General features: G+C 45.1%; 1 protein-coding gene across 5 annotated transcripts in view; it reads left to right on the top strand.

Annotated features, from left to right (window-relative positions):
* The window catches only part of GK5 (glycerol kinase 5), an 83,244-nt gene that overhangs the window by 42,730 nt on the left and 15,395 nt on the right, over positions 1-25,119 (top strand). For all 5 annotated transcript variants that reach the window (XM_032765659.2, XM_032765660.2, XM_032765661.2 and 2 more), the window contains 3 exons: positions 6,584-6,710; positions 14,841-14,945; positions 17,281-17,375. In XM_032765659.2, the coding sequence (XP_032621550.1) occupies positions 6,584-6,710; positions 14,841-14,945; positions 17,281-17,375 (327 nt within the window). The remainder of the gene's footprint in view (positions 1-6,583; positions 6,711-14,840; positions 14,946-17,280; positions 17,376-25,119) is intronic.

Genomic DNA, 25,119 nt, shown 5'->3' on the forward strand with positions numbered 1-25,119 from the left:
GAGTAGCATTATTTTATGTAAATGTACTCTTGTTTGTCTGTCTTTATAATTGTTGTTTATGTCCTGTGTTTTCTGAGATTTCATGACTGCAGAATTGGTTGTTAAATTTTGCTCCAAAATCTTTGCTTTCATTTAGAACAAAGGAAATGTTTCTATCCCTTACAGTTGTGAAGCAAGCCATGCAGAGAGGGAATGTAACCTTGTTGTTAGGCATTGAAGTAGGACTTACAAGATCATGGTGGTATTCTAGGCCAACTATTTAGGGCCTGATCCTGCAATGGGTTCTACTCAGCATAACTCCATTGGAATTCCACATGGTTTCAAAAGGGTCTGAGCTAATGGATTCCCTTGCAGCACTGGGGCTTTAATTTCTCTGTGCCTTAGTTCCCCGTACGTAAAGCATGGATAATACTATACTACAGTAACAAACACTGTAGAAAACCTGTATGTAAATTAAATGTAAAAATGACATCCAACAACTGCTCCATTCATCTCAATGGAATGTAAACACTGAAGCCAGTTTAAATGTCAGCTTTTATAACTGTTTCACTGATTAGTTGGAGATTTCCTTCTCAAAGTAATTTGCTTATCCATCATTGTTGGAGACAATTGTGGATATAATAAGAGCAATAAGGGTGGTAGCTGGGTGGGGTCAGAGGTTGGGGTCAGAGAAATAGGAATTAAAGACTCCAAAACTTCAGCTGTATCCCTACCCACAAAGAGGAACACAAACCACCACCTCTACCTTCCAGGATTCTTAAAAGCCCCTACTGTCCCTTTTGCTGGGTGCCAAAACGTCAAACCTTCCCTTGAATGCTTCTACAACCCCTTTGTTATTAATGTTGTGTATTTAAAAAAAGAAGAAAAAAATGGAGTGGCATATTGAAAATTGGAGACTGTATAAAATAAATTGAAGAGCATTGAGATTTTGATTGAATTTAATATTAAAATGACTTGGGATATAATGTACTGATGGTGTTATTCATCATCACATTTGATTTATTTTAAAACCACCATTTTTGAACTTTTACTTGAAGTTGTTGCAGAGGTCCAGTAGGCTGCTTAGTAAGTGGAGCATTGGTTCTGGTGGAATCATCTTGTATATAATTTTGATTTAAATGAGAAAACTGAAGTATGAGTAGAGTATGTCTACACTATGAAATTAGGTCGATTTTATAGAAGTCGATTTTTAAACATTGATTTTGTACAGTCGATTGCATATGTCCACATTAAGCGCACTGTGGGTAGCTATCCCACAGTTCCCGCAGTCTCCGCCGCCCATTGGAATTCTGGATTAAGCTCCCAATGCCTGATGAGGCAAAAACATTGTCGTGAGTGTTTTTGAGTACATGTCATCAGTCATCCCTCCCTCTGTGAAAGAAACGTTGGACAAACGTTTCGTGCCTTTTTCCCATGCAGATGCCATACCACGGCAAGCATGGAGCCCGCTCAACTCAGCTCACCATCATCGCTGCTGTTGTGTCCTGGGTGCTGCTGTCAGCAGACAGTGCAGTAGGACTGCTAACCGTTGTCATCCAGAGCTTCTACTACAACTCCGCTCTCTTGCTCTTGTAAATTAGGTAATAGGTAATAATTGGAGATAGACCAATCTCCTAGAACTGGAAGGGATCTCGAAAGGTCATTGAGTCCAGCCCCCTGCCTTCACTAGCAGGACCAATTTTTGCCCCAGATCCCTAAGTGGCCCCCTCAAGGAGTGAACTCACAACCCTGGGTTTAGCAGGCCAGTGCTCAAACCATGGAGCTATGATCTCAGTCTCAATGGCAAATTTCTATAAGTTGTCAGAAATCTGCGTGGTGCTAACTATCGTCATCCACCGCTTCTGCAGCAACTCTGCTCTCCTGCAGACACCATACCATGACAAGCATAGAGTCTGCTCAGCTCACCGTCTGTTGTTGTGAGCATTGTAAACACCTTGTGGATTACCCTGGAATGTATGCAGAACCAGGCTAAGAAACACCAGCACGAGGAGGATTTCGATGAGGACATGGACACAGACGTTCCTGAAAGCATGGGCTGTGGCAATTGGGACATCGTGGTGGCACTGGGGCTTGCTGATACAGTGGAACGCTGATTCTGGGCCAGGCAAACAAGCACAGACTGGTGGGACCGCATAGTGTTGCGGGTATGGGATGAGTCATAGTGGCTGCGAAACTTTGGCATGCGTAAGGCCACTTTCCTGGAACTCTGTGAGTTGCTTTCCTCCCACCCTGAAGCACAGGAATACCAAGATGAGAGCTGCCCTAACAGTTGAGAAGCGAGTGGCGATAGCCTTGTGGAAGCTTGCAATGCCTAACTGCTACTGGTCAGTCGGGAATCAATTTGGAGTGGGCAAATCTACTGTGGCAGCTGCTGTGTCCAGGTAGCCAATGCAGTCGTTGACATTCTGTTATCAAGGGTAGTGACTCTGGGAAATGTGCAGGTCATACTGGATGGCTTTGCTGGAATGGTGTTCCCTAGCTGGGTGGGGTGATAGATGGAACGCATATCCCCATCTTGGCACCAGACCACCTTGCCAATCAGTACATAAACCACAAGGGTTACTTCTCAATGGTTCTGCAAGCATTGGTGGATCACATGGGACGTTTCACCGATATCAATGTGGGATGGCCAGGAAAGGTGCATGACACTTGCATCTTTAAGAACTCCGGGCTGTTCGAGCAGCTGCAAGAAGGGACTTACTTCCCAGACTAGAGAATTACCATTGGGGATGTTGAAATGCCAATAGTTATCCTTGGGGACCCAGCCTACCCCTTGCTCCTATGGCTCATGAAGCCTTACACCGGCAGCCTGGATAGTAGTAAGGAGCACTTCAACTATAGGCTGAGCAAGTGCAGAATGATGGTAGAATGTGTCTTTGGATGTTTAAAGGGTCGCTGGCGCTGTTTGCTGACTAGGTCAGACCTCAGTTCAACCAACATTCCCATTGTTATTGCTGTGTGCTCCATAATATCTGTGAGAGTAAGGAGGAGACATTTAGGGCGGGGCGAGAGGTTGAGGCATATCGCCTGGCATCTGATTATGAGCAGCCAGACACCAGGGCAATTAGAAGAGCATAGCTAGGCGCACTGCGCATCAGAGAGGCTTTGAAAACCAGTTTCATGACTAGCCAGGCTTCAGTGTGACAGCTGTGTATGTTTCTTCTTGTTGCAAACCTGACCCCTTTGTTGATTTTAATTCCCTGTAAGCCAACCACCCTTCCCCCTTTGAAATAAAGTAACTATTGTTTTGAAACCATGCATTCTTTCTTTATTAATTTTTTTTTTTAAAATGAGATAACGGACAAGGTAGCCCGGGTAGGGTGGGGGAGGAGGGAAGGACGAGGCCACGTTGTTTATTGCCTACACTACAAATCAAACTGCTTGAATGACAGCCTTCTGTTGTGTGGGCCATCCTCTGGAGTGAAATGGCTGGGTGCCTGGAGCCTCCCCCCCCCGCATCTGGGTGAGGAGGCTATGGAACATGAGCAGGAGGGGAGATGGTTATACAGTAGATTCAGTGGGGGTCTGTGCTCTTGTTGGCTTTCCTGCAGCTCCAACACATGCTTCATCATGTCTGTTTGCTCCCTCATTAGCCTCAGCATCGCATCCTGCCTCTGCTCTTTGTGCTTACTCGATTCTTTCCTGGCCTCTGCCACTGAATGCCTCCATGCATTGAGCTGTGCCCTATCAGTGTGGGAGAACTGCATCAGCTCAGAAAACATGTCATTATTAGTGCATTTTTTCACCTTCTAATCTGCGATAATCGCAGAGATGGAGATGATGGGGGAGCATAGAAACATTTGCGCCTGGAGGATAAAAAGAGAGAGTAAAATTTGGTTGGCTTCATACATCTTCATAATATGTGGGAATGTTTTCAAACTGCAGCGCCCTTCTTTCCCAGAGCAAGCAATGGGTTGGGTTTCACATTTAAAAAGAGGGGCTGCAGTATTCGGGTAGATGTGCAGCACACACCTACCCCCACCCCACTGCATGGCTATTCTCTGGAATGATCCCTTAGCCCCTCCCCCTGCCACGTGGCTATTCTCTGGGATGATCCCTTCTCCCCTCCCTGTCTCGTGGCTATTCTCTGGGATGATCCCTTTTAGCCAAGCACAAACAGCCCAGCATGAACGGGGTAATTTTACTGTTCCCTTACAAAAATTCCCCTATTTCAACCAGGTGACCATGAACACTATTGCTTTTAAACCTCTTACTATAGTTACAAATGTGCGCTCACCAGAGGTGCCTTCTGCAGCTTCAGGGTCGGGGATCCCGCCTTGAGATGATATTGGCTCCAGGGTGATGAAAATGGATTCACCACTTGCCTGCTGCACATTCTCCTCTTCCTCATCCACAAAATCCTCCTCCATGTTCTGTAAGATTCCCCCCTTTCAGGTGTCTATGGACAGTGGTGGGATAGTGGTAAGGTCCCCCCCTAGAATGGCATGCAGCTGGTCATAGAAGTGGCATGTGTGGGGCTCTGACCCGGAGCGACTGTTTGATTCCTTTGTATTTTGGTAGGCTTGCCTGAGCTCCTTAACTTTCACATGACAGTGCTGTGTGTCCCTGGTGTAGCCTCTGTCCAACATGCTCTGTGAGATTTTGGCAAATTAATTTGCATTTCTTTTTTTGGATTGGAGTTCTGCCTGCACAGATTCTTCTCCCCATATAGCAATACGATCCAGAGTCTCCCTGTCGGAGCTTGTTTGCAATTCTGGGACTGCATGGTCATCTGTGCTGCTGGGCTTGCCATGCTGACCAAACAGGAAATGAAATTCAAAAGTTCTCAGAGCTTTTCCTGTGTACCTGGCTAGTGCATCAGAGTTCAAAGTGCTGTCCAGAGCGGTCACAATGGAGCACTCTGGGATAGGTCTTGGAGGCCAATACCATCGATTTGCGTCTGCACTACCCCAAAGTCGAGCCAGCAAGGTTGATTTTAGCGCTACTCTCCTCACCGGGGAGGAGTACAGAAGACTGTTTTAAGAGCCCTTTAGGCCAATGGAACGGGGTTGGTTGTGTGGACCTAAATCAATCTAATGTGGCTAAATTTGACCTAACCCCGTAGTGTAGACTAGGCCATAGGAAAAAAAAATGGAGGCAGGAAGCAGTATTTCAAAAACTAGAGTGGTTGTTGTGGCATAAAATAATTGCAAGTTGCCTAGAGTAGCCTGGAATTTAGAGATTTCTCCACTGTATTAAAAACTTATATTCAAAAAGCTTTGTAACCAAACATAGCAACCCTCATGCTATGGTCTAATTTTCCCAGCAGGGGGAGATTGCTCGGAAGAGGATAAGTTGTTGTTTATAATTTATGTAGGATAAAGGATAATTATTTAGATATGCTGCATAGAACAGGGAGACTTGCCTATTAGTAGGGCCCTGTCAAATTCATGGCCATGAAAAATGCATTATGGACCGTGAAATCTTGTCTCCCCCTGTGAAATTTGGTCTTTTGTGTGCTTTTACCCTGTACTATACAGATTTCACAGGGGAGACCAGCATTTCTCAAATTGGGGGTTTGTGGCCCGACAGGAAGATACAGTTGGGTCACAAGGTTATTTTAGGGTGGTCATGTTATTGCGATCCTTACATCTATGCTGCCTTCAGAGCTAGGTGGCTGCAGAGCAGCAGCTGTTGGCTGGGCGCCTAGTTCTGAAGGCAGTATCCCTCCACCAGCAGCACAGAAGTAAGGGTGGCAATACCACACCATCCCACCCTTCTGCCCTGCTGCCTTCAGAGGTGGGTGGCCGGAGAGTGGTGGCTGCTGACTGAGGGCCCAGCTCTCCAGGCAGCAGCACAGAAGTAAGGGTGGCAATACAATACCATGCCATCCTTACTTCTGTGCTGCTGCTTGCAGCAGCCCTGCCTTCAGAGCTGGGCTCCTGGCCAGTAGCCACTGCTCTCCAGCTGCCCAGTTTTGAAGGCAGTGCCGACACCAGCAGCAGCGCAGAAGTAAGTGTAGCCATACTGCACCCCCCACTACAATATCCTTGTGATTCTGACCCTCCCCCCCAGCTCAGTTTTGAGTCAGGAGGACTCCTACAATTATAACACTGTGAAATTTCAGATTTAAATAGCTGAAATAATGTAATTTACGGTTTTTTAAATCCTATGCCCGTGAAATTGACCAAAAATGGACCATGAATTTGATAGGGCCTTACCCATTAGCTTCTCAGAAACAGTTTAGAACTAGCTGATTCTTTATACCAGTTCCTAACAGATATAGATGATAAGCAATATTCTATTTAAGTACACACTTACCATGCAATGTGTACCAGCCATTGTCTGAGTAGTCCCTTATTCTGGTAATAGTACTACTGAAATCAACAGTGTGAGCAAAGATGGCAGAATCTGGTCCATTATGATTAACATAAACAGAAGAAGAGACTTGAAAATCAAAAACAAAAAGGCCATAGATAAAAAATTTTGTATTCTATTATTTGTTTCAGAAAGGGAAATGTGCATTCTGAAGTATGAATATGGTTATTCTAAAGTGTGAAATATATGTATTGGGAGATGAGGGAAATCTTGTGCTTCAAAATTTAGCTGCTGTTAGTAATTTGTATGTTTGTTTGCACTGTAGGTAGCTGACCAACAGGCAGCCATGTTTGGAGAATGCTGCTTTCATGAAGGAGATGTTAAACTTACCATGGGAACGGGGATCTTTTGGGACGTTAACACTGGGAACCATCTTCATACACCTAGCGCAGGTAAGTTTTGTCATTTAAACATGTTGTATGGTTTTTTACCTGTTTTTTAAAGGTGACTGCAAAAGAGATAAAAGTAGGTTTTGTGTCCATTTTTTGCTGCTTTTGGATGTATAAATAAGGAATGAAAGGCATTTCCTTCTTCAAGTAGTGTCCCTAAGGGTGCTCCACTCTAGGTGTCCTTGCACCCACTGCACCTTCAGTCAGAGATTTCTCATAGCAGTGTCTGTTCAGCCCACACATGCATGTTACTTTGTCTTGTGCACCATGCTGTTGCTATATAGCACTGCATGGCTGACTATCCTCAGTTCCTTCTCAACCACCCCAGCTTGAGATGGAGCCTTAGCTAGTTGTCCAAATTGAGTTTTGCACCAACTGTGTTCTCTTAGCTTTTGTAGTTACTTTATTGTAGTAGTTAGTACTTAGTAATAGTTGTATTAGTTGTGGTTTTTTTTTTTAAACAAAAAGAAACAAGCTTTTAGATATTTCCTTTTTTCCACCAAGGTTTTGCCCTTTTCAAGGGTATCCCCATTTTCCCGGATTCAAGCATTGCCTGTTGTGCCATGTTGGAATCCGGATGAGCGATGGATATTCCCACTGCATCCCTTGTCTTGGGGGAAACAAGTATTTCTCAAAAGTGCAACTTCTGTCTGGCATTAAAATCTAGAGACAGAAAGAACAGGGAAATAAAATTTCAACTCCTTACAATGGAGAGCTTGCATCCAGCCTCTGATGCAGGCCAGGAGTGTCCCCCTATATACCAGTCTCTGAGTACGTCAGCTGCCTCTTCTGTCTCTGAGCCACACTCCTCAAGGGCATCTAATGGGAAGATCAAGATTCTTCTTAAGATTCCTCTCAAGTCTTCCAAAGACAGTACCCTGAGTTCTCCAGGTAGGGAATATACCTCAAAGATAGGGAATATACCTCAAAGAAGTCTGTCATCAGCTCCCATTGGTCTCCAGCATGGTACCCACAAGGCTGCTGGTTCCTTAGGCACCGAGAGCTCTGCTAAGCGTGTAGACCCTAAAATATCGGGATCTGAGAGACAATCGGTACTCACAGGAGACTACGGCACCAAGAAGAGCTCTGAAGTGGTACTGAAAAAGGCAACTTGAGATTTGCCTGGATTCCCTCCCAGAGTGTTTGAAACTCAGGGTACCGTCAGCTCCTTTGGCTACTGTTACTGTAGCTCATGCCCAGGATATGGTACTGACAGATCTCTGGACTCACCTGTCTGGTACATATGCTAGTACTTTGCACTTCTCCAGTACCAAGAGCCTCCAGTTCTTCTGCGAAGAACCAGCAGCCTTGTGGGTACCATGTGCGGTGTGTGGTTGCTGGTGAGAATATGCTTAAGGTTGGCAGGTTGTCTGTGGGCGAAGACTGGCCTGCCTCCCAAGGTCTGTGAAAGTGAGGGATCATTGTCCAGGATGGGTTGTAAATCACTGATGATGTGTTGGATGTGATGATGTGTTGGAGAGAGTTAAGCTGAGGACTGTAGGTGATTGCCAGTGGAGTTCTGTTGGTTTCTTTCTTGGGCTTGTCTTGCAGCAGGAGGTTTCTGGGTACACGTCTGGCTCTGTTGACTTGTTTCCTTATTTCCTCGTGTGGGTATCTTAGTTTTGAGAATGCTTGGTGAAGATCTTGTAGGCGTTGGTCTCTGTCTGAGGGGTTGGAGCAAATGCGGTTGTACCTCAGCGCTTGGCTGTAGACCAGGGGTAGGCAACCTATGGCACGGGTGCCGAAGGCGGCACACGAGCTGATTTTCAGTGGCACTCACACTGCCTGGGTCTTGGCCACCGATCCGGGGGGCTCTGCATTTTAATTTAATTTTAGATGAAGCTTCTCATACATTTTAAAAACCTTATTTACTTTACGTACAACAATAGTTTAGTTATATATCATAGACTTATAGAAAGAGACCTTCTAAAAAAGTTAAAATGTATTACTGGTGCACGAAACCTTAAATTAGAGTGAATAAATGAAGACTTGGCACACCACTTCTGAAAGGTTGCCGACCCCTGCTGTAGACAATGGATGTGTGGTGTGTCCTGGGATGGAAGCTGGAGTCATGAAGGTAGGCAAGCAGTCGGGGGATTTGGTATAGGTGTGGTAACATGACCATCACTTATTTGTGGTGGTGTCTCGGAAGTGGAATCCCCGTGTAGAATGGTCCAGGCTGAGGTTGATGGTGGGGTGAAGCTTTGAATCATGGTGGAATCTCCAGAGTCTCCTTCCCATGGTCCAGATGATGAAGATGTCATCAACCGTAGTGTCAGTAGAAAGGGGCATGAGTGATGAGAGCTGAAAAGGAGCGTTGTCCAGGTCAGCCACAAAAATGTTGGCATATTGTGGGGCCATGTGCTGCCCACAGCGGTGCCACTGGGTCTGGACGTATATATTCTCACCAATTTGAAAATAATTGTGCGTGAGGATAAAGTCACAGAGCTCAGCAACCTGTTGTGCGTTGTCATAGAATAATAGACTATCAGGGTTGAAAGGACAGGGACCTCAGGAGTCATCTAGTCCAACCGCCTGCTCAAAGGCAGGACCAATTCCCAACTAAATCACCAGCCAGGGCTTTGTCCAGCCTGACCTTAAAAACCTCTAAGAAGGAGATTCACCACTTCCCTAGGTAAACCCCCATTCCAGTGCTTCACCACTCTGAGTGAAAAAGTTTTTTTCCTAATATCACTTAAACTCCCCACTGCAACTTGAGACCATTACTCCTTGTTCTGTCATCAGGTACCACTGAGAACAGTAGATCCATCCTCTTGGAACCCCCTCTCAGGTAGTTTGAAGCAGCTATCAAATCCCCCCTCATTCTTCTCTTCTGCAGACTAAACATCACAATTTCCTCAGCCTCTCCTCATAAGTCATGTGTAATCATTTTTGTTGCCCTCCACTGGACTCTTTGCCAGTTTTTCAACATCCTTCTTGTAGTGTGGGCCCAAAACTGACATAGTACTCCAAATGAGGCCACCCCTGTCGAATACAGGGATGATCACTTCCCTCAATCTGCTGGCAATGCCCTACTATAACAGCCCAAAATGCCGTTCGCCTTCTGGCAACAAGGGCACACTGTTGATTCATATCCAGCTTCTCGTCGTACAGTAACCCTATCCTTTTCTGCGAACTGCTTCCTAGCCATCTTCGTCCGTAGTCGGTACCAGTGAATGGGATTCTTCTGTCCTAGTGCAGGACTCGCAGCTTATCCTTGTTGAGCCTCATCAGGTTTCTTTTGGCCCAGTCCTCTAATTTGTCTAAGTCCCTCTGTATCCTATCCCTACCCTCCAGCGTATCTACCACTCCTCCAAGTTCAGTGTCATCTGCAGACTTGCTGAGAGTGCAGTCCACACCATCCTCCACATCATTAATGAAGATATTGAACAAAACCAGCCCCAGGACCGACCCTTGGGGCACTCCACTTGAAACCGACTGCCAACTAGACATGGAGCCGTTGATCACTACCTATTGAGCCCGATGATCTAGCCAGCTTTCTATCCATCTTATAGTCCAATCATCCAGCCCATACTTCTTTAACTTGCTGGCAAGAATACTGTCATCATCAGGGATACTGTTCCTGACAGCTTGTATTCCATCTGTGTGTGGGATGTTTGTATAGAGAGCCTCCACATCCATGGCAGCTAGGATGGTGTTTTCTGGAAGATCACCAATGCATTGTAGTTTTCTCAGGAAATCAGTGGTGTCACGGAGATAGCTGGGAGTGCTGATGGTGTAGGGTCTTAAAGAGTCCATTTTAGTTATAGATGTGTCAGTCTTTCTTCTGAAAGAAGCTGAGTTAGGGGAATAGAGGTTAAGACATTGCTGATCAAAGATGATTGAGTGTGCTTAATTTTTATTGTACCCACCAAAGAGAAGCCTGACTAGCAGAGATAAAAAGATGAAAATGAGACCGATGAAGTTTCTAAACTAATGCTTGTATATTCCTTCAGTGAAAGTCAGCTACAGAGGCTTGTCATAGAAGAGGTCTCTCAATTTAACTTGCAGTGCTGAGTCAATCGTATATTGGATGAAGGGGTTGATAATCCCTGTTGTGAGCCATCAAGAAAGTATTTCCTAAACTGGGTTTGAAATTAATATCTCAGATGCTGATTTATGAGTTTATAGTCGTTCTCAACCTGCTAGTCCCTTCTTTTGAAGAAGTCTGAAACAAGAAATAGTGACTCCCAAGTTTCCCCTTTGTATTCAGGAAGACCAGTTTTCAAATATTTTGATGAATGGTTCTACTTTGTGTTTACTGTGCATGGACAGAACATTCATATGCTGTCCCCAGAGAGGAATCGTTCAGCTCAACTAAGCATCCAGAAATGTCAGCAAAATATGTTGTTTTTCGTCTGCCATGAATTACTGAATCCATCAGTAAGGGGCGATTGTCGATAATTCTGAACCCCTGCTCTTAATTTGAAAAGCTGAGTGGTGCTTTATTTCTTGAGAATTGCCTCACTTCTGTGTGAAATAGTTGCTGGTGAAAGAAGCATGTCATTAGAGGAGTACAAAAATTAAAAAAATCACTGGATGATCTTTGATGACATTCACTACTTAACAGCTTCATGTAACATCTGATGAAGATTTTCAGACACCTTCTTAATAGCAGGAACTTGGCTATATGTGAAATAGTGAAATCATTAGGTGCAGAGTTTTGGATTTGTGTGATCAGGATGCAATTGTCACCTGTTGTTGGATTGGCTGCATTTGTGCATATTATAATGTTATAGAAGTGATTTGTAATAATTCCCACTCCATGTGCAAATCTTTGACTGTCCCCTGAGTTGTGTCAAATACTTCACCCGACGTGTGTTCTGGCACAGCTTTACAGAAGAGTGAGTCTTTTTCAATTAAACAGTCACTCAGCCACTTCACAGAATAAAAGCTATGCAATATCAGAGACACCAGGTGAGTTGCTAAGTAGACATATTCCCTCAATTTTGAAAGTAGCTGCTCTCTGGCATCCTCAGTTGTATCACTAATAAAGTGTGAAAGTGTAGTTTGACAAACTCACTGTTTGCAGTTTGGTGATTGCTTGAAGACCTTTAACATTTGAAACCATGTCTCTTGGAAAGTGTAGCGGAGTGATGACCCGCTCCAGCCCTGACAGGGTTGGAGCCAGCCCTGGGAGAGGGCTGGCACAGCCCAGGCTGAGTGGGGAAACAGCCACAGCTGTGGCCACACCCCAAATGGACTCAGCTGGCCTGTATAAAGAGGCTGTGAGGCAGGAGCTCAGCAGTCTCCCTCTGGCTGTAGAGGAAGATGGGTCTGGCTGCAGGGAGCTAAGACAGGGTACCTGAGTGAAGCAGGGCTAGGGAAAGGCAGAGGAGCTGGGGAGCTCCAGCTTGGAAAACCCCAGGCTATGGCCTAGCAGAAGGCAAATAGGTACTGGGGGTAGCAGAGGGCAGCCCAGGGGTGAATCCAAACCTCTGCACATGATGGAGAATGTGGGCATGAGTAGTCCACCCCTGACACAAGGGGAAGAATGAGGACTAGGCAGATTGTGCCACATTGTGAGACTGAGGCGAGATGGTGGAGAAAAGAGACTTGTACTGGAGGGCAACACAGAGAGGAGACCAGACCGTATAGGAGATGAGGCGCCCAGGGCGGGAGGCTGGGGCCTGGGGCTAGGAACTGTTTCACCTGTGGACAAAAGGGCCACTTCAGGTGGGAGTGTCCCTACTGGGTAGGGGCAGGGAGGCCTCACCGAGACAAGGCTCCCCCTGTAAAAGTAACAGGGGGGCCCCCAGCTTGTTGTGTCTGTGGGAAGTCGGGACACCTCTCAAGGCCCGGGCCAGCCCAGAGGGAAGGGTTAGGGCCCAAACAGGCTGTGATAGGGCCGTGGCAAGGGGAAGGTGCCGAGGGTGCTTCCACTGCCACACCATAAAGAGGCATTGCCCCCTGAGGCAGAAAGGGGGAGTGCCTGAGATAAGGCTCAGTCTGAGACCAGCCCCAGGGAAAGGGTGGTGAAGCCTGAGGCCCTTAAGGAGAAAGGGGCTGGGGCAGAGAGGCCCCACCTTAAAAAGAGAACCCACATAGGGGCCGGGAGGGCCAGTGTGGGAACCTGAACAGAAGTGGGAACCCACGTAGGACCAGGGAGGTCTACGGTGGGGACTCAGATGCTAGAGGTAGGAAGCAGGTTGCTGCAGACAGTGGAGGGCTTGCTGGAAGAAAGGGATTTCCTGAGGGCCCAACTGAGAGGGAAGTTGGGGCAATAGGGATCACCTTCTTTCCCCCCCGTAGATTCTTAAGGGGAAGGGTGTGTAGCAGAGTGATGATCCGCTCCAGCCCTGATGGGGTTGGAGTCAGCCCTGGGAGAGGGCTGGCAGACTGGGAGAACAGCCCGGGCTGAGTGGGGAAACGGCCGCAGCTGTGGCCATGCCCCAAATGGACTCAGCCGGCCTGTATAAAGGGGCTATGAGCCAGAAGCTCAGCAGTCTCCCTCTGGCTGTAGAGGAAGATGGGCCTGGCTGCAGGGAGCTAGAGACTGGGTACCTGAGTGGAGCAGGGCTGGGGAAAGGCAGAGGAGCCAGGGAGCTCCAGCCTGGAAAGCCCCAGGCTGTGGCCTAGCAGAAGGCAAATAGGTATTGGGGGTTGCAGAGACTAGCCCAGGGGTGAGTCCAGACCTCTACAGAAAGGAAAAAACGAGAGTCTGTGTAATGGTTTGTGCATTATACTATGCACAGTTTGTATAGCTATCAAATGAGAGGCATGTGTGTTGACATTACCAGTTTAAGTATTCAAGACTTGTTAATGTTTTTTCAAGGCTTTAAGCTTTCTCTAGGGGGAAAAGAAAAAAAGCTCAGGTTTATCTTCATTCATGTATGATTAGTTTACAAATGTCACAACAGCTTTGAAGGCTTCATACTTTCAGCAGGCAGCACTTGGAAACACATTATAGTTTCAAATGAACTGATGTAAACCCATGTCATATTTGCCCTTGTATTTCTGCATTTTCTTTGTTCTTTTTGAGCTGTTATTAGCACAGCTGTGTTCTTACAAAATGACCGATCTTTCCTGAATCACTCCTTAGCTAGAAATGAACTCCAACACAGACTGAATTATCATGTTGTATGTGCATAAATACATGCTGTTTGTTTTATACACTTACACATATTTTAAAATGGGATTTGTATTGTTTTGTGTAAGGCAAATCACACAGTACAGTGCTATATGTGGCTTTCAAGAGCCATTGTGGGCACAGGGAGGCCAAATTATGAAAAGCATCAAAGAGTCCTGTGGCACCTTATAGACTAACAGACATATTGGAGCATAAGCTTTTGTGGGTGAATACCCACTTCGTCAGACTTATGCTTTTACAGATCCAGACTAACATGGCTACCCCTCTGATACTCAAATTATGAAACTCTTTCTCTTACATAGAATCATATTGAAAAATGAATTTTCAGAATTTTTTTTTCACTATTTGAGTACCTTCAGCGAATGAGACTGTTTGCTTGTTTTTTCTCAGTTGGAACTGCTATTTTATGTTTCAGTATCTCTGTATATTTCTTGCTTGGAGGCTCAAGCCTCCTGATTTATGTATTAGGATTCAGAATATTCAGATCCCTTTAGAAACCATTGTGTTAAAGTGACTTCTGTAATTAAAGAAAAGCATGCGTACACGTTAAATAGCTTTAACAGTATATGTGTATATTTTAAACTGTAGAATTTAAGAGCTTTAAGACTTCTTATTGTTTCTAATAAGGATCTGAATTTTTTAAAATGCTAAACTGTTTCATGAAGCTCTCAAAATAACTATTTTTAGTAGTTATTTTTTATTCTTTAAGTGCCTTTTTTGTAATTAGATATAGTGACTCTAAATTGATTTTAGGTTGCATTTCTCCTTTATTAAAAATAAAATATTGTTCATATCTGGTTTACTTTTGCCATTAATTTTTTGTGGAATATTTTCTTCTAAGGCCCCACAAAATGTTCAAGCTGTAGTACTGACAATTAAGTTGAATTTTGTAAAGGAAGTGAACAAAAGTTGCAACTACAATTTAAGGATGTTTTGTTAATTGTGTTTTGTTTTAATCTCTCTGGAAGCAATTTGTGGACTTCACTACTTTTCTTTTGTTGTGTGTGTGTGTCTGTGTGTGCACGCATGTGCAAAATTTTAAGGTCTGTATCCACTGATTGGTTGGAAGATTGGGAAAGAGGTGGTCTTTTTAGCTGAAGGCAATGCATCAGATGCTGGCTCTACCATAAAATGGGCTAAAGAGTTAGGTAAGTGGCTTTTCAATTGTATAATGCTATACAACAATTAGCTCTGTAAGATGCTTCTTTATAGGGTCCTCTAGCTGGCTCCTGTTCATATCATTAAGCTTCCATTTGTTCTCTTAAATAGATAAGTAGTCTAGTTTCTCCATCCTGGAGCAATGAAATTGACAAAAAAGCCAGGCTGTCATCGGGGTGGGTGTGGAGGAGAGGCACCAGCTAGAGCCTGACTGCCCCTGGACTCCCTGCTCCCAGCCAGGCTGCAACCATCCAACTCCCCACGGAGATCCTGGCTGTTGCCTGGAGGCTCCTGGCTCCCCATGGGGAGCGCGGCTGCTGCCCTAACACCAGGACTCTCAGCCCCCCACATGCTCCTCTTAACTCAGTGGAAGCATTCCTGGTGAGGACAGAAGACAGTAGTATGGACATCAATCATCGTAGTAATTACTGCAGTGGTTGTAAGTCGACGTAACATAGATTGACTTCAGTTTCTAGTGTAGATATGCCCATAGACTTCCAAATAGCCTAGTGGTTAGTAATCTGTACTACCATAGAAGAGGCTTCTGTTCAGTTCCTGATCGTAGGGCCAGATCCTCAGTTCTTAGCCAAGCTACGCTTGGTATGGGACCTGAGGTTTGGGGAGCAAGGAGAAGAGGGAAGGGGTTCTAAGCCACATTTCCACTCCCTCTGTTTAGTCTCTTTTGTAACTTGATGCAGCCCTAAAGACTATTATCCCAACTGGGAATTATCAATTCACAGGGCTCCCCAGCCATGCCCCTTCTTTCCATGATGTAATCTGTGCTGGGTGATTGGGAATGCATGATGTGAAGCCGCAAGGCCACTTAATAATTCCCTCCCACCAATGGAATCCCCAGCTGTCCAGTTAAGGCTTCTTTCTGATTGCTTGGCACTGTGCCCTGGTCTACACTGAGGGAGGGGAGGATGAGCTAAGTTGGTTTAAGTTATGCAACTTCAGCTATGAAAATAGCTTAGCCAAAGTCAACATACTTAGAGCTACTTACGGCAGTGTCTTCACTGCGGTAGGTCGACTGCTGATGCTCCCCCATCAACTCCGCCTACGCTCTCGCTCCAGTGGAGTAGAGGAGTTGATGGGAGAGTGCTCGGCAGTCGATTTATCACGTCTTCGCTAGATGCGATAAATCAACCCCCGCTGGATCGATTGCTTCGGAGGTAAGGGTAGACATGCCCTGTCTAAGCACCACAGTGTAATTAGAACAGGATGCCAAGGATTTGGCCTGTAGTCTTGTTGGATCTTGGCTGGCAGTTGCAGCTTATGGGGGAAGATATCTGTAGAGGTGTGGACTCACCCCTGCGGCACCTCCTGCTGGTGACTTCTGGGAATTATCTCATTCCAGCTCCAGAGCACCCTCCGCAGGCCGGTGATCTGCCTATCCTCTGGCCCCCTTGTCCCTCCCAGGACCTCAGTGCCCTGTTAGCTGGGTGCTCCCCCAAGCAGTAACCCCTTTCTCTTTGGCTCTCCCCCTCCCAGGGGAACCCTCACCCTCTATCCCCGACTCACCTCAGTATAAGGCTACTGCCAGACATGGTCTAGCCCCACACCCTAGGGCAGACTGCAGTATCAGCCTACTCATCACTGGCAAGGTTGGGTTTGGACCTGCTGCCTTGGCCTACCCCTGGGCCTCTGCAATCCCCAGTACCTGTTGGCTTTATGCTAGGCCACAGCCTGGGGCTTTCCATACTGGAGTTTCCCAGCCCTGCTCCTCTCGGGTACCCTGTCTCCAGCTCCCTGCAGCCAGGCCCTTCTCTCTCTACAGGCAGAAGGAGACTCTCTGTCTGTCCCTGGCTTCTCTGCCTTTATAGGGCAAGCTGAGTCTGTTTGGGGAGTGGCCCCAGCTGCAGCCACTTCCCCCAGTCAGCCCAGCCTAAAAGCTGCTTTCTCCAGCCACAGCCCCCTTCCAGGGCTGTTTTTAAGCCTTTCAGGGCAGGAGCGGGGTAACTCCCCTGCTATAGTATCCTTTTATGTTTCTCAACATCATCTCCAGCTTACTTAGAGTAGCATTATTAGCTTCCACAAGTCCTATACATATTTCCCTGACTAGAAGGAATTATCCTTGATACAAGATTTTGAGAATGAATGGGCTATAGAATGGTAGGGATATTTGAGGATGGTTGTGGATTTGGTTTCTTGATACTGGATAGTTCTCTTTCATGGGGATGATGGAATTGAAATTAAGAAATATTAAGAAAACAAAATCTGTGATAGGTGGAATATTTAATTTAGGAATCTTGACTGTAATAATTTATTAAGAAAAGTCAAAGTAAATAATGTAGTCAGTTGACTTTTTTGTGTGCACCCCTACAGATCTTTTCACCAGTGTAGATGAGACAGCAAGAATGGCACGAAGTGTGGTTGATTCTGAAGGAGTTTGTTTTGTTCCATCTTTTAGTGGTTTGCAGGTAAAAACACCATCCTTAATATGACACACATGATTTTTTGCATCCTGCTTAAACATTAATATCTGTAAATTTGCCCATTATCATGGTATCTATTCTGTTTTATTCAGGTTTTTGTTCCATGCCCATCATGGTGGTATCTGACCATCTAAAAACATTAATGAATGTATCCTCAAAAAAAAAGATGTGAGGTAGGGAAATATTATTCCCATTTTACAGATGGGGAACTGATGTACAGACAGATTAAGTGATTTGCCCATTCTCACAAGAACTGAACCCAGATATCTTGCATCTCAGTCTTATTCTTCCAAAGAACTGAGCTGGACTGAAATTATTGGTTTTATATCATTTATTTTCACAGCCACGTTTCAAGAAAGCATTAATTACGTGCTTAAGAACTTCTCTGAATAAGGATGCTTTTCTGAACTGGGGACTTAAAGCATAGCACTAATGACTGTTTAACCAACTATGTGGCATATGGATTTAATTTTTAAAACTGTGGATTTGTTTTCTTGTAGTTCTCAGTATGCACAACTCAATCTTGTTAAAATATACTAGAGGGTTGCTTCGCAGGCTGAGCTCACTGCACATAGCAGGGGCTTTTAGCATTCTGCAGTTTCTCCCACAAGCTCCCTGTGCACTACCCTCTTCTTTTCCTGTATTTCAGGTATTCCCTGCAACTCCCCCTTTCCTGGCATTCCCCCCATACCAGGATCCTCCATTCTCCTTCCATGCTCCTGTCCCCTTATACCATTGTCCCCATTCTGCCCCTCCTGCAAAGTGCTTTGTATATCTCCCCCCTTTAGGGGTTCTGTGTGCCCCCACTCCCTTTCCTTACATGCCAGGGTTTCTACATCCTCATTCATACCAAGAGCTGTGTGTGTTACTCCCTCCAGGCCAGAAACTCTGTATGCCCTCGCACGTCCTCTTTCCCACTCTCAATTCTTATTTGGTTTTTTGTTTATTTGGGGGATAAGCTATGCAGGGTGTCAGCGTTTTAAATTGCATTGGGAGGATGAGCAGAGCTGTAGTGAGGGGTTATTTGCAGTAATGCCTTAGCAGTGTTTGTCCCAGGATGTGAGAGAGACAAGATGGGTGAGATAATATCTTTTATTGAACCAACTTCTGTCAGTGGAAGGGACAAGCTTTCAAGCATCACAGAGCTTTTCATCAGGTCTGGGGAAGGTAACCAGAGTGTTCAAGCTAAATGCAAGGTGGAACAGATTATTACGCAAAAAAAAGGGTCGGACATGTTGTAGGAGACCATTTAATTTTAAGTGGGCAATTAACACCTCTGCAGTCCTGGGACCAAGGAGGGGGTAGTAGGCAGCAGGGTGTAAAAGCAGTGTCTCAGTTAAATCCATGTTTTTTAGTGTCCCGCAGAATTATGGATTTAAGTTCAGGCTTATCTTTTGAAGATGTCTCATTTTGAGGATGAGGACTGATAGGTCAGATACAGTGTGATCACTTTGTGTAAAATGTTCATCCCCTGTTGATAGGGTGGGCATCTGTATATGAGTTCATTTGAGCAGGGCTGGATTAACTTTTTGTTAACATATTTGTGGGCCCCCATTGGGGAAATAGGGCATGTGATAGGGGGCGGTTCGCAGAGTGAGGGACTGGTTGTGGGCAGTGAGACACAGTGGGACTGGCCCCACTCAGCCCAGCACAAGGGCACTGTTTTTACAAACCCAAAACTGCTAGACACACACTGGCCCACCCAGCCCTGTGCTGTTAACATGCCCCTTCCACACTGCCACCCCACCTAGTGCCCCGCCCTTATGCCAGTGCCCCTTTACCCAGAGACTTCCTCCACAGATCCCTATGCCCTGCACCTCCTGCCTAGAGATCCCTCCTGCTGACCTTCCACCACAACTGCACAGCTCTGCACACCATACCCCCTGCCCAGCTCCCCCATCTACAGATCTCCTAGTATCCAGCACCCCCTTCACAATCCCGCCATCACAGCTGTACAGTGCCCCATATTCCTGAGGGAATTCTGCATCAAATTTTGTGCATAATATTTTAAAATTCTGAATTTTTTTTTATAATAAATAAATGTGGAAGCTCCACCATGGCAGTGAGGAGCACAGGCCACTGGCTGCATGGAGGTGGGAGAATACCCTGCAGCCTTCCCTGCCCCCCTGGGACAGGGACTTGGCAGTGAGACTGATCCTGATCCTGCCACAGAAACACCCTGGGGCCCTGCCCCTTTTGCACCAGGCACACCAGATGTGGATGGTGAGGCTCAACCCGGCAGCAGGATCCAAGTGCAGAGGGACTTAGTGTGGGGGTATCCAGATGGGGGTAAGAGGGTTCTATATGAGGGGTAAGAGGATTCTGTGGGGGGCAGTCTGGGTGCAGGCATCTCAGTGGGGGATCTGCCACAGGGAGGTGCCAGGTGCAGGGGCAATAGGAGTCTGCAGGAGGGACCAAGTGAAAGTGGTTGGAGCTCAGTGGCGGGGGAGGAGTCTGGGTGCAGGGGAGGTGGGGTTGTTGTACTTAAAGTACTGCACAGAATCTTTTCGGGGGGAATAAGGCAAATGCATGTATTACCAATGAATGTGGCATCAGTCAACACTGTATCATATGCATATGATCTATATTACACTCATGCACTCACATACACACAGACAAACACACTCTGTCTTGTTGTTGTTACCAACTAGTTGCTCCCCTTAACTTCACTGGCCAGGTGAGTTAGATAGGGGAGGGGTGGAGTTGGGCTTCTGACGATCCGGATCGATGTTCTGATGTTGACAAGATGAGCCCAGGGTCCTCTGCAAGACACCTCACATTTATAGCAGTCTCCCTCTTATGCAGATCTGTACCAGATTCAAAATCTGTGTCTGTGTCAGTTGGTCCTTTGTGCTGCTTCCTTCTGGTTGTTGCCCCACTGCTGTTCAAAGTGGATGTTTCCAAAAGAAGGTGCTTGATTCTAACCCACGTGCCTCCCCGCCCCCAGGCTGTCAATATGTCTGCTATTCTTTAGTGAGCCCACTTGACAAGTTTTATTGTTCTTGGGTCTGGCTTCCATCCCATCTCCAACTAGCAGTCTGGAGGTACTCGCCTTCCACGCCTTGCTCATTCACACCTCATTCATTCAACACAGCAATTGATTAAGGGAGTGTGGGGAGGGGCAATCTTATTCTACTTCTAGCAAAAAGACATTTTTCTTCTTCTTTAACTATCCTTAGGGGCTATAACATTATACCAAGGCTTAACACAAAGTTTTCTATAAGTTTTTCTACATAGGGATCTGATACAAAGTTCCTATATCAAAGGACTTGATACAAAATTATATGAAAATAGCTTAATACAGGGTTATATGAAGAAGCATAATACAAAGTCATACGAAATTTAGTGGTTATATATAGATCGGCTTAATAGAAGGTTAGATAGAGAGGCATAATACAAAGTCATATGAAAGTTACGTGAAGATGCTTAATACAGAGATTTATCTACAGAGTTCATTTGGGTCGGGGTCTAGGTGTACATGGTTTGGGCTCAGTGGGGAGGGTGTCTGGAGCGAGCTCATCGGGGTGGTACAGATGCAGGGGAAGTGGGGCTTGTCAGGATGATGGTTTGATGGGTCTGGTTAACTGGGGAGCCCCAGCTGCTGCTAAGGGGATCTGCATGCTGGGCCCCCGTTTCCACTGTCCCAGGGATCAGCAACTTTTGGTACACGGCCCACCAGGGTAAGTCCCCTGGCAGGCCAGGCCATTTTGTTTACTTGCCACGTGTGCAGGTTTGGCCGATCACGGCTCTTGCTGGCTGTGGTTTGCCGCTCCAGGCCAAAGGGGGCTGCGAGAAGCCGTGGCCAGCACATCCCTCATCCTGGAGCCCCCAATTGGCCTGGGTCGGCGAACCACGGCCAGTGGGAGCTGCGATCGGCCGAACCTGTGGATGTGGCAGGTAAATAAACCGGCTTTACCCCCTAGTGGGCCACAGGCCGAAGGTTGCAGATCCCTGCCCTGTCCTCTTCTCTTCCCCATCCTATTCCCCTTCCCTACCACTCCATTTCCTCCCCATCCCACCCCCTTCCTTCCAGTCTGCAACATACTATTATTCCCACAGTCTATTTTTTAAAAAGCAGAATCTCAGCCTCCTTATCTTACTCCATCTCTAAAGCACTAATGGGAAAAGGCAAAGAAAGGGGCTCTTTGTTTCTACCAGAGAGTCCACAAAATCTTGATTTATTTTGAGAAGTAGGCTGCTTAGTTAATCTAAGATGCCTTCATTTGGTGGCTTATTTGAGTTCCTTCCATTATGGGTAAAATATTATTATTATTATATTATTCTTGCTATGTTTTTGTATTTGCAGACAGGAATCTTGAGGAGGACACAAACTTAATCTTTTATGAATTTTTAGGCCTGTAATGCTCAAGTACTAGAGATGTTGGGAGTGCTTGATTCCACAACATGCATCTTTTCTTCCTTGCTGGTAAAGACCAGCAGGGAGATACTAGGTCTGTTACTGGTGAAGATTGTCAGTGCCTATATTAGAGACATCATGGTACCAGCTTTTCTTAAGGAAGCAGTTATAATGTAGGTTTTGATCGAAAAATCCACAGTTGGCATTGACAATTGGCTACTATCACATCTTCAACTCTTCGTCAAGGTTATAGAGAAGGCTGGGATGAGATGGTTCGCACAGGATCTAAATACCTTAAGTCTCCTAGACCCTTGATGATCTAGGTACAGGCTTTGGGTATGGGATAGAAATGGCACTGGCAGCATTGTTAGATTTCTTTTTATCAATGGGTGAAGATCTGGTGTGTGTTGATATTGATGGATATGGTGGATGTTTTCAATACTGTTGATTGTGGAGTGTTGATAGCTTGACTGCAGCAGAAGTGGATGTTGCTGCTCTTGACTGTCTCCATTCTTTCCTGGCTGAATAGTCGCAGAGTGTATTGTGAGGCAACTGATTCTCCTCCTTAAAGATCTTGTCATATTGAGTTCCACAAGATATCAACTTGTCTTCCCAATCTGTTCAATGTGGGTACGGGCTTGTTAGAAAGATTAGTGAGGAATTATGGGGCAGTCATGTTTTCAGTACTCTAATGACAACCCATTTTTATATCTTGGTCCTTTCTGACCCAGTCAATGCAATTGTTCATCTAGCCAATATTGTTGGGGCATAAATTAGATCTAGTTGGCTGAAATTCAGCCCAATTAAGATTGAGATGACACTAAGTATGGGGAGGAGCTACAAGATGAGACACACAGATTATCACTTCTTCCTTTAGTAATGCAAGTGGGCATGCCATTTGTGATTTGGGTTCACAATTGAGTGGTATTGATTGGATCCTCAGTTGCTATTGGATTATCATATCATTGGTGCCCCAGAATACTTCTTCCATCTGCATTTGGTTTGCGAGATTGCAGCTGTTTCTTTTGGATGCAGACCTTTATTACAGTGATTTATGCCTTTGTCACACCAAGACTGGTTTAGTTAAGTGTGTTCTATGTGGAGCTTCACCTCAAATCAGCCTGAAAACGAAGATGTTGAAGCATATAGCCTCTGAAGGTGGATTTATGGGAGCACATGACACTAGAATTCTATAATCTGCACTAGTTTCCTGTTGAAGTGGAGTTTAACTTGCTGTTTGTGATCTATAAAGCCCTCAATGGCTTAGGACTTTTTACCTGGGAGACTAACTCCTTCCTCATGCCTACTGCTGCATTTTAGTCAGTAGAGACGCTTGAGTTGGATTGCTCTCAGTTTAACACCGGTTGCTGGTACTGAAGTGTTCTCTATGAGGGTCCCTCACTATAAAACCTGTTTCTCACTTGGTCTGAAGTTGCGTGGCTCTGCTGAGATTCAGAGCATGTTATGTAGCACACCTATCTTACTCAGGCTCTTTTCGAAGAGAGAGAGAAACTCGATGGAGGTTGAGATTTGTATGGAGATTCTTCTGGGAGTTGTGTTGGAGGCTGTTAGTGGCGTCAGCTTAGTTTAGATGTCTTTTGATACTTGAGTTATCAAAAGAAATTGCAAGTTGTTGTTTAAAATGCCAAAAAGGGTAATACAGGATGGCCTGCATGCAGATACAACTGATGTGATGAGGTGGTGTTTTGCTTTGGGCAAGTCTACATTAAAATGCTCCATCCAGTTGCACCGCTGTTACTCTTTAATGAAGACACTGTACACCAATGGGAGAGAGCTCTCCTGTTGGCATAGTTAATCCATCTCCTGAGAGGCAGTAGCTATGACAGCAGGAGAAGCATAGCGCTGTCTACCTGGGGGGTGAGGTCGGTATAACTATGTTGCTTGGGGTGTGGATTACTTCCCCCCCCCGCCCCCCGCGACATAGTTATACCAATTATAGCTCTGTAGAGTAGACCGAACCTTTATATTTACCCACTTGCAAAGCTTAAAGGGATGCTGCCAGATAGTTTAAGGCCTAAACGTTATATGCCTTTAAAATATCACTACTAATGTTTTTTTGAGGAACCTTGTCTTCCTATTCTCTGCAATTAATACTATATAAATATCTAAAATAATTTAGATAGGAGCTTTCTCCCAACATTTTGCAAATTTCTTAAATCAACTTGTGTGAAAACTCTTTTCTTCTCACAGAATTTTTTGCAATTTCCCATTTCGCCCACAAAATTACCCCTGCCCAAGGCCCTCTCATCTTGAGAGGGCTAGAAATGGAAACTCCACACCACTGAATAAAGGATCTCTTAGGATCCAGAACTCCCAGCACAAGAAGGGCTTCAGATCTCAAAGTCATGATATTTTTCACTGTAGAAATGCTAGTTTAGGCAATTTTTAGAGACTTTTTTATGGCTCCTTACAAGCCTTGTACAGTTGGACTTGTGACTTTACAGAAAGAAATGAATTATTTTATCAACTCTTAAATGTTTCTAAAATAGCTATTCTGTAACGTGACATATACAGAATACATGATGATACAGGTTGATCATCACTTAATCAGGATGACTGAGAAACTTACACAGGCATTGCTATTTTTGAGCAACACAGCCATCACAACGTTTTCCTAAACAACTTTTTATACCACATCATACAATCATGAGTTCTTTATAGCTATTGTGTGTGTGTGTGTGTGTGTGTGTGTGTGTGTGTGTGTGTGTGTGTGTGTGTGTGTGTGTGTGTGTGTGTGTGTGTGTGTGTGTGTGTGTGAAGAGAGAGAGAGAGAGAGAGAGAGAGAATAGATATATGGTACGAAGTAGGCACCTGATGTGGAATAAGCACTTCTGGAGCTCAACCATGACATGTCTACCCTGCTGTACAGGTTAGCTCCAACTGTCTTCCAGTAATCTAAATTTGATTGCTTGGTTAGGTTTCGTAGATATCAGGATAGCAGGGGTTGGACATGTTATGGAGGCAATGTGTTCATTTCCTAGATAGTCAAATGTTTATCTGACAGTTCCTGTTATGAGAATGAGGAGAAGGCTTCTCCCCTCTTAACTTGGATGACATTGCTATGATGTGGCGCGTTTCTCACCATGAGACAGAAGCATTCCTGCTGTACAAATTTAAAATGCATATTTCCTTGATTTATTATCACTCATTAATCTTACCTTGGTTCTGTAGTTTGTGTAAGTCATACATATATAATATGTGTGATATGTTATAAAAATGAAAATAAAGCTTTTAAACAAAGTGAACAAAACTCTGGTCCTCTAGACATTTGCCTTTAATATATATCATGATTCCTTTCCTTTCTAGTTAGTTGCTTATATTTGACAATCCACAAGCTTGTCAACAAGGAAC

Source organism: Chelonoidis abingdonii, chromosome 8 (assembly GCF_003597395.2).
Source record: "Chelonoidis abingdonii isolate Lonesome George chromosome 8, CheloAbing_2.0, whole genome shotgun sequence".
Lineage (NCBI taxonomy): Eukaryota > Metazoa > Chordata > Testudines > Testudinidae > Chelonoidis > Chelonoidis abingdonii.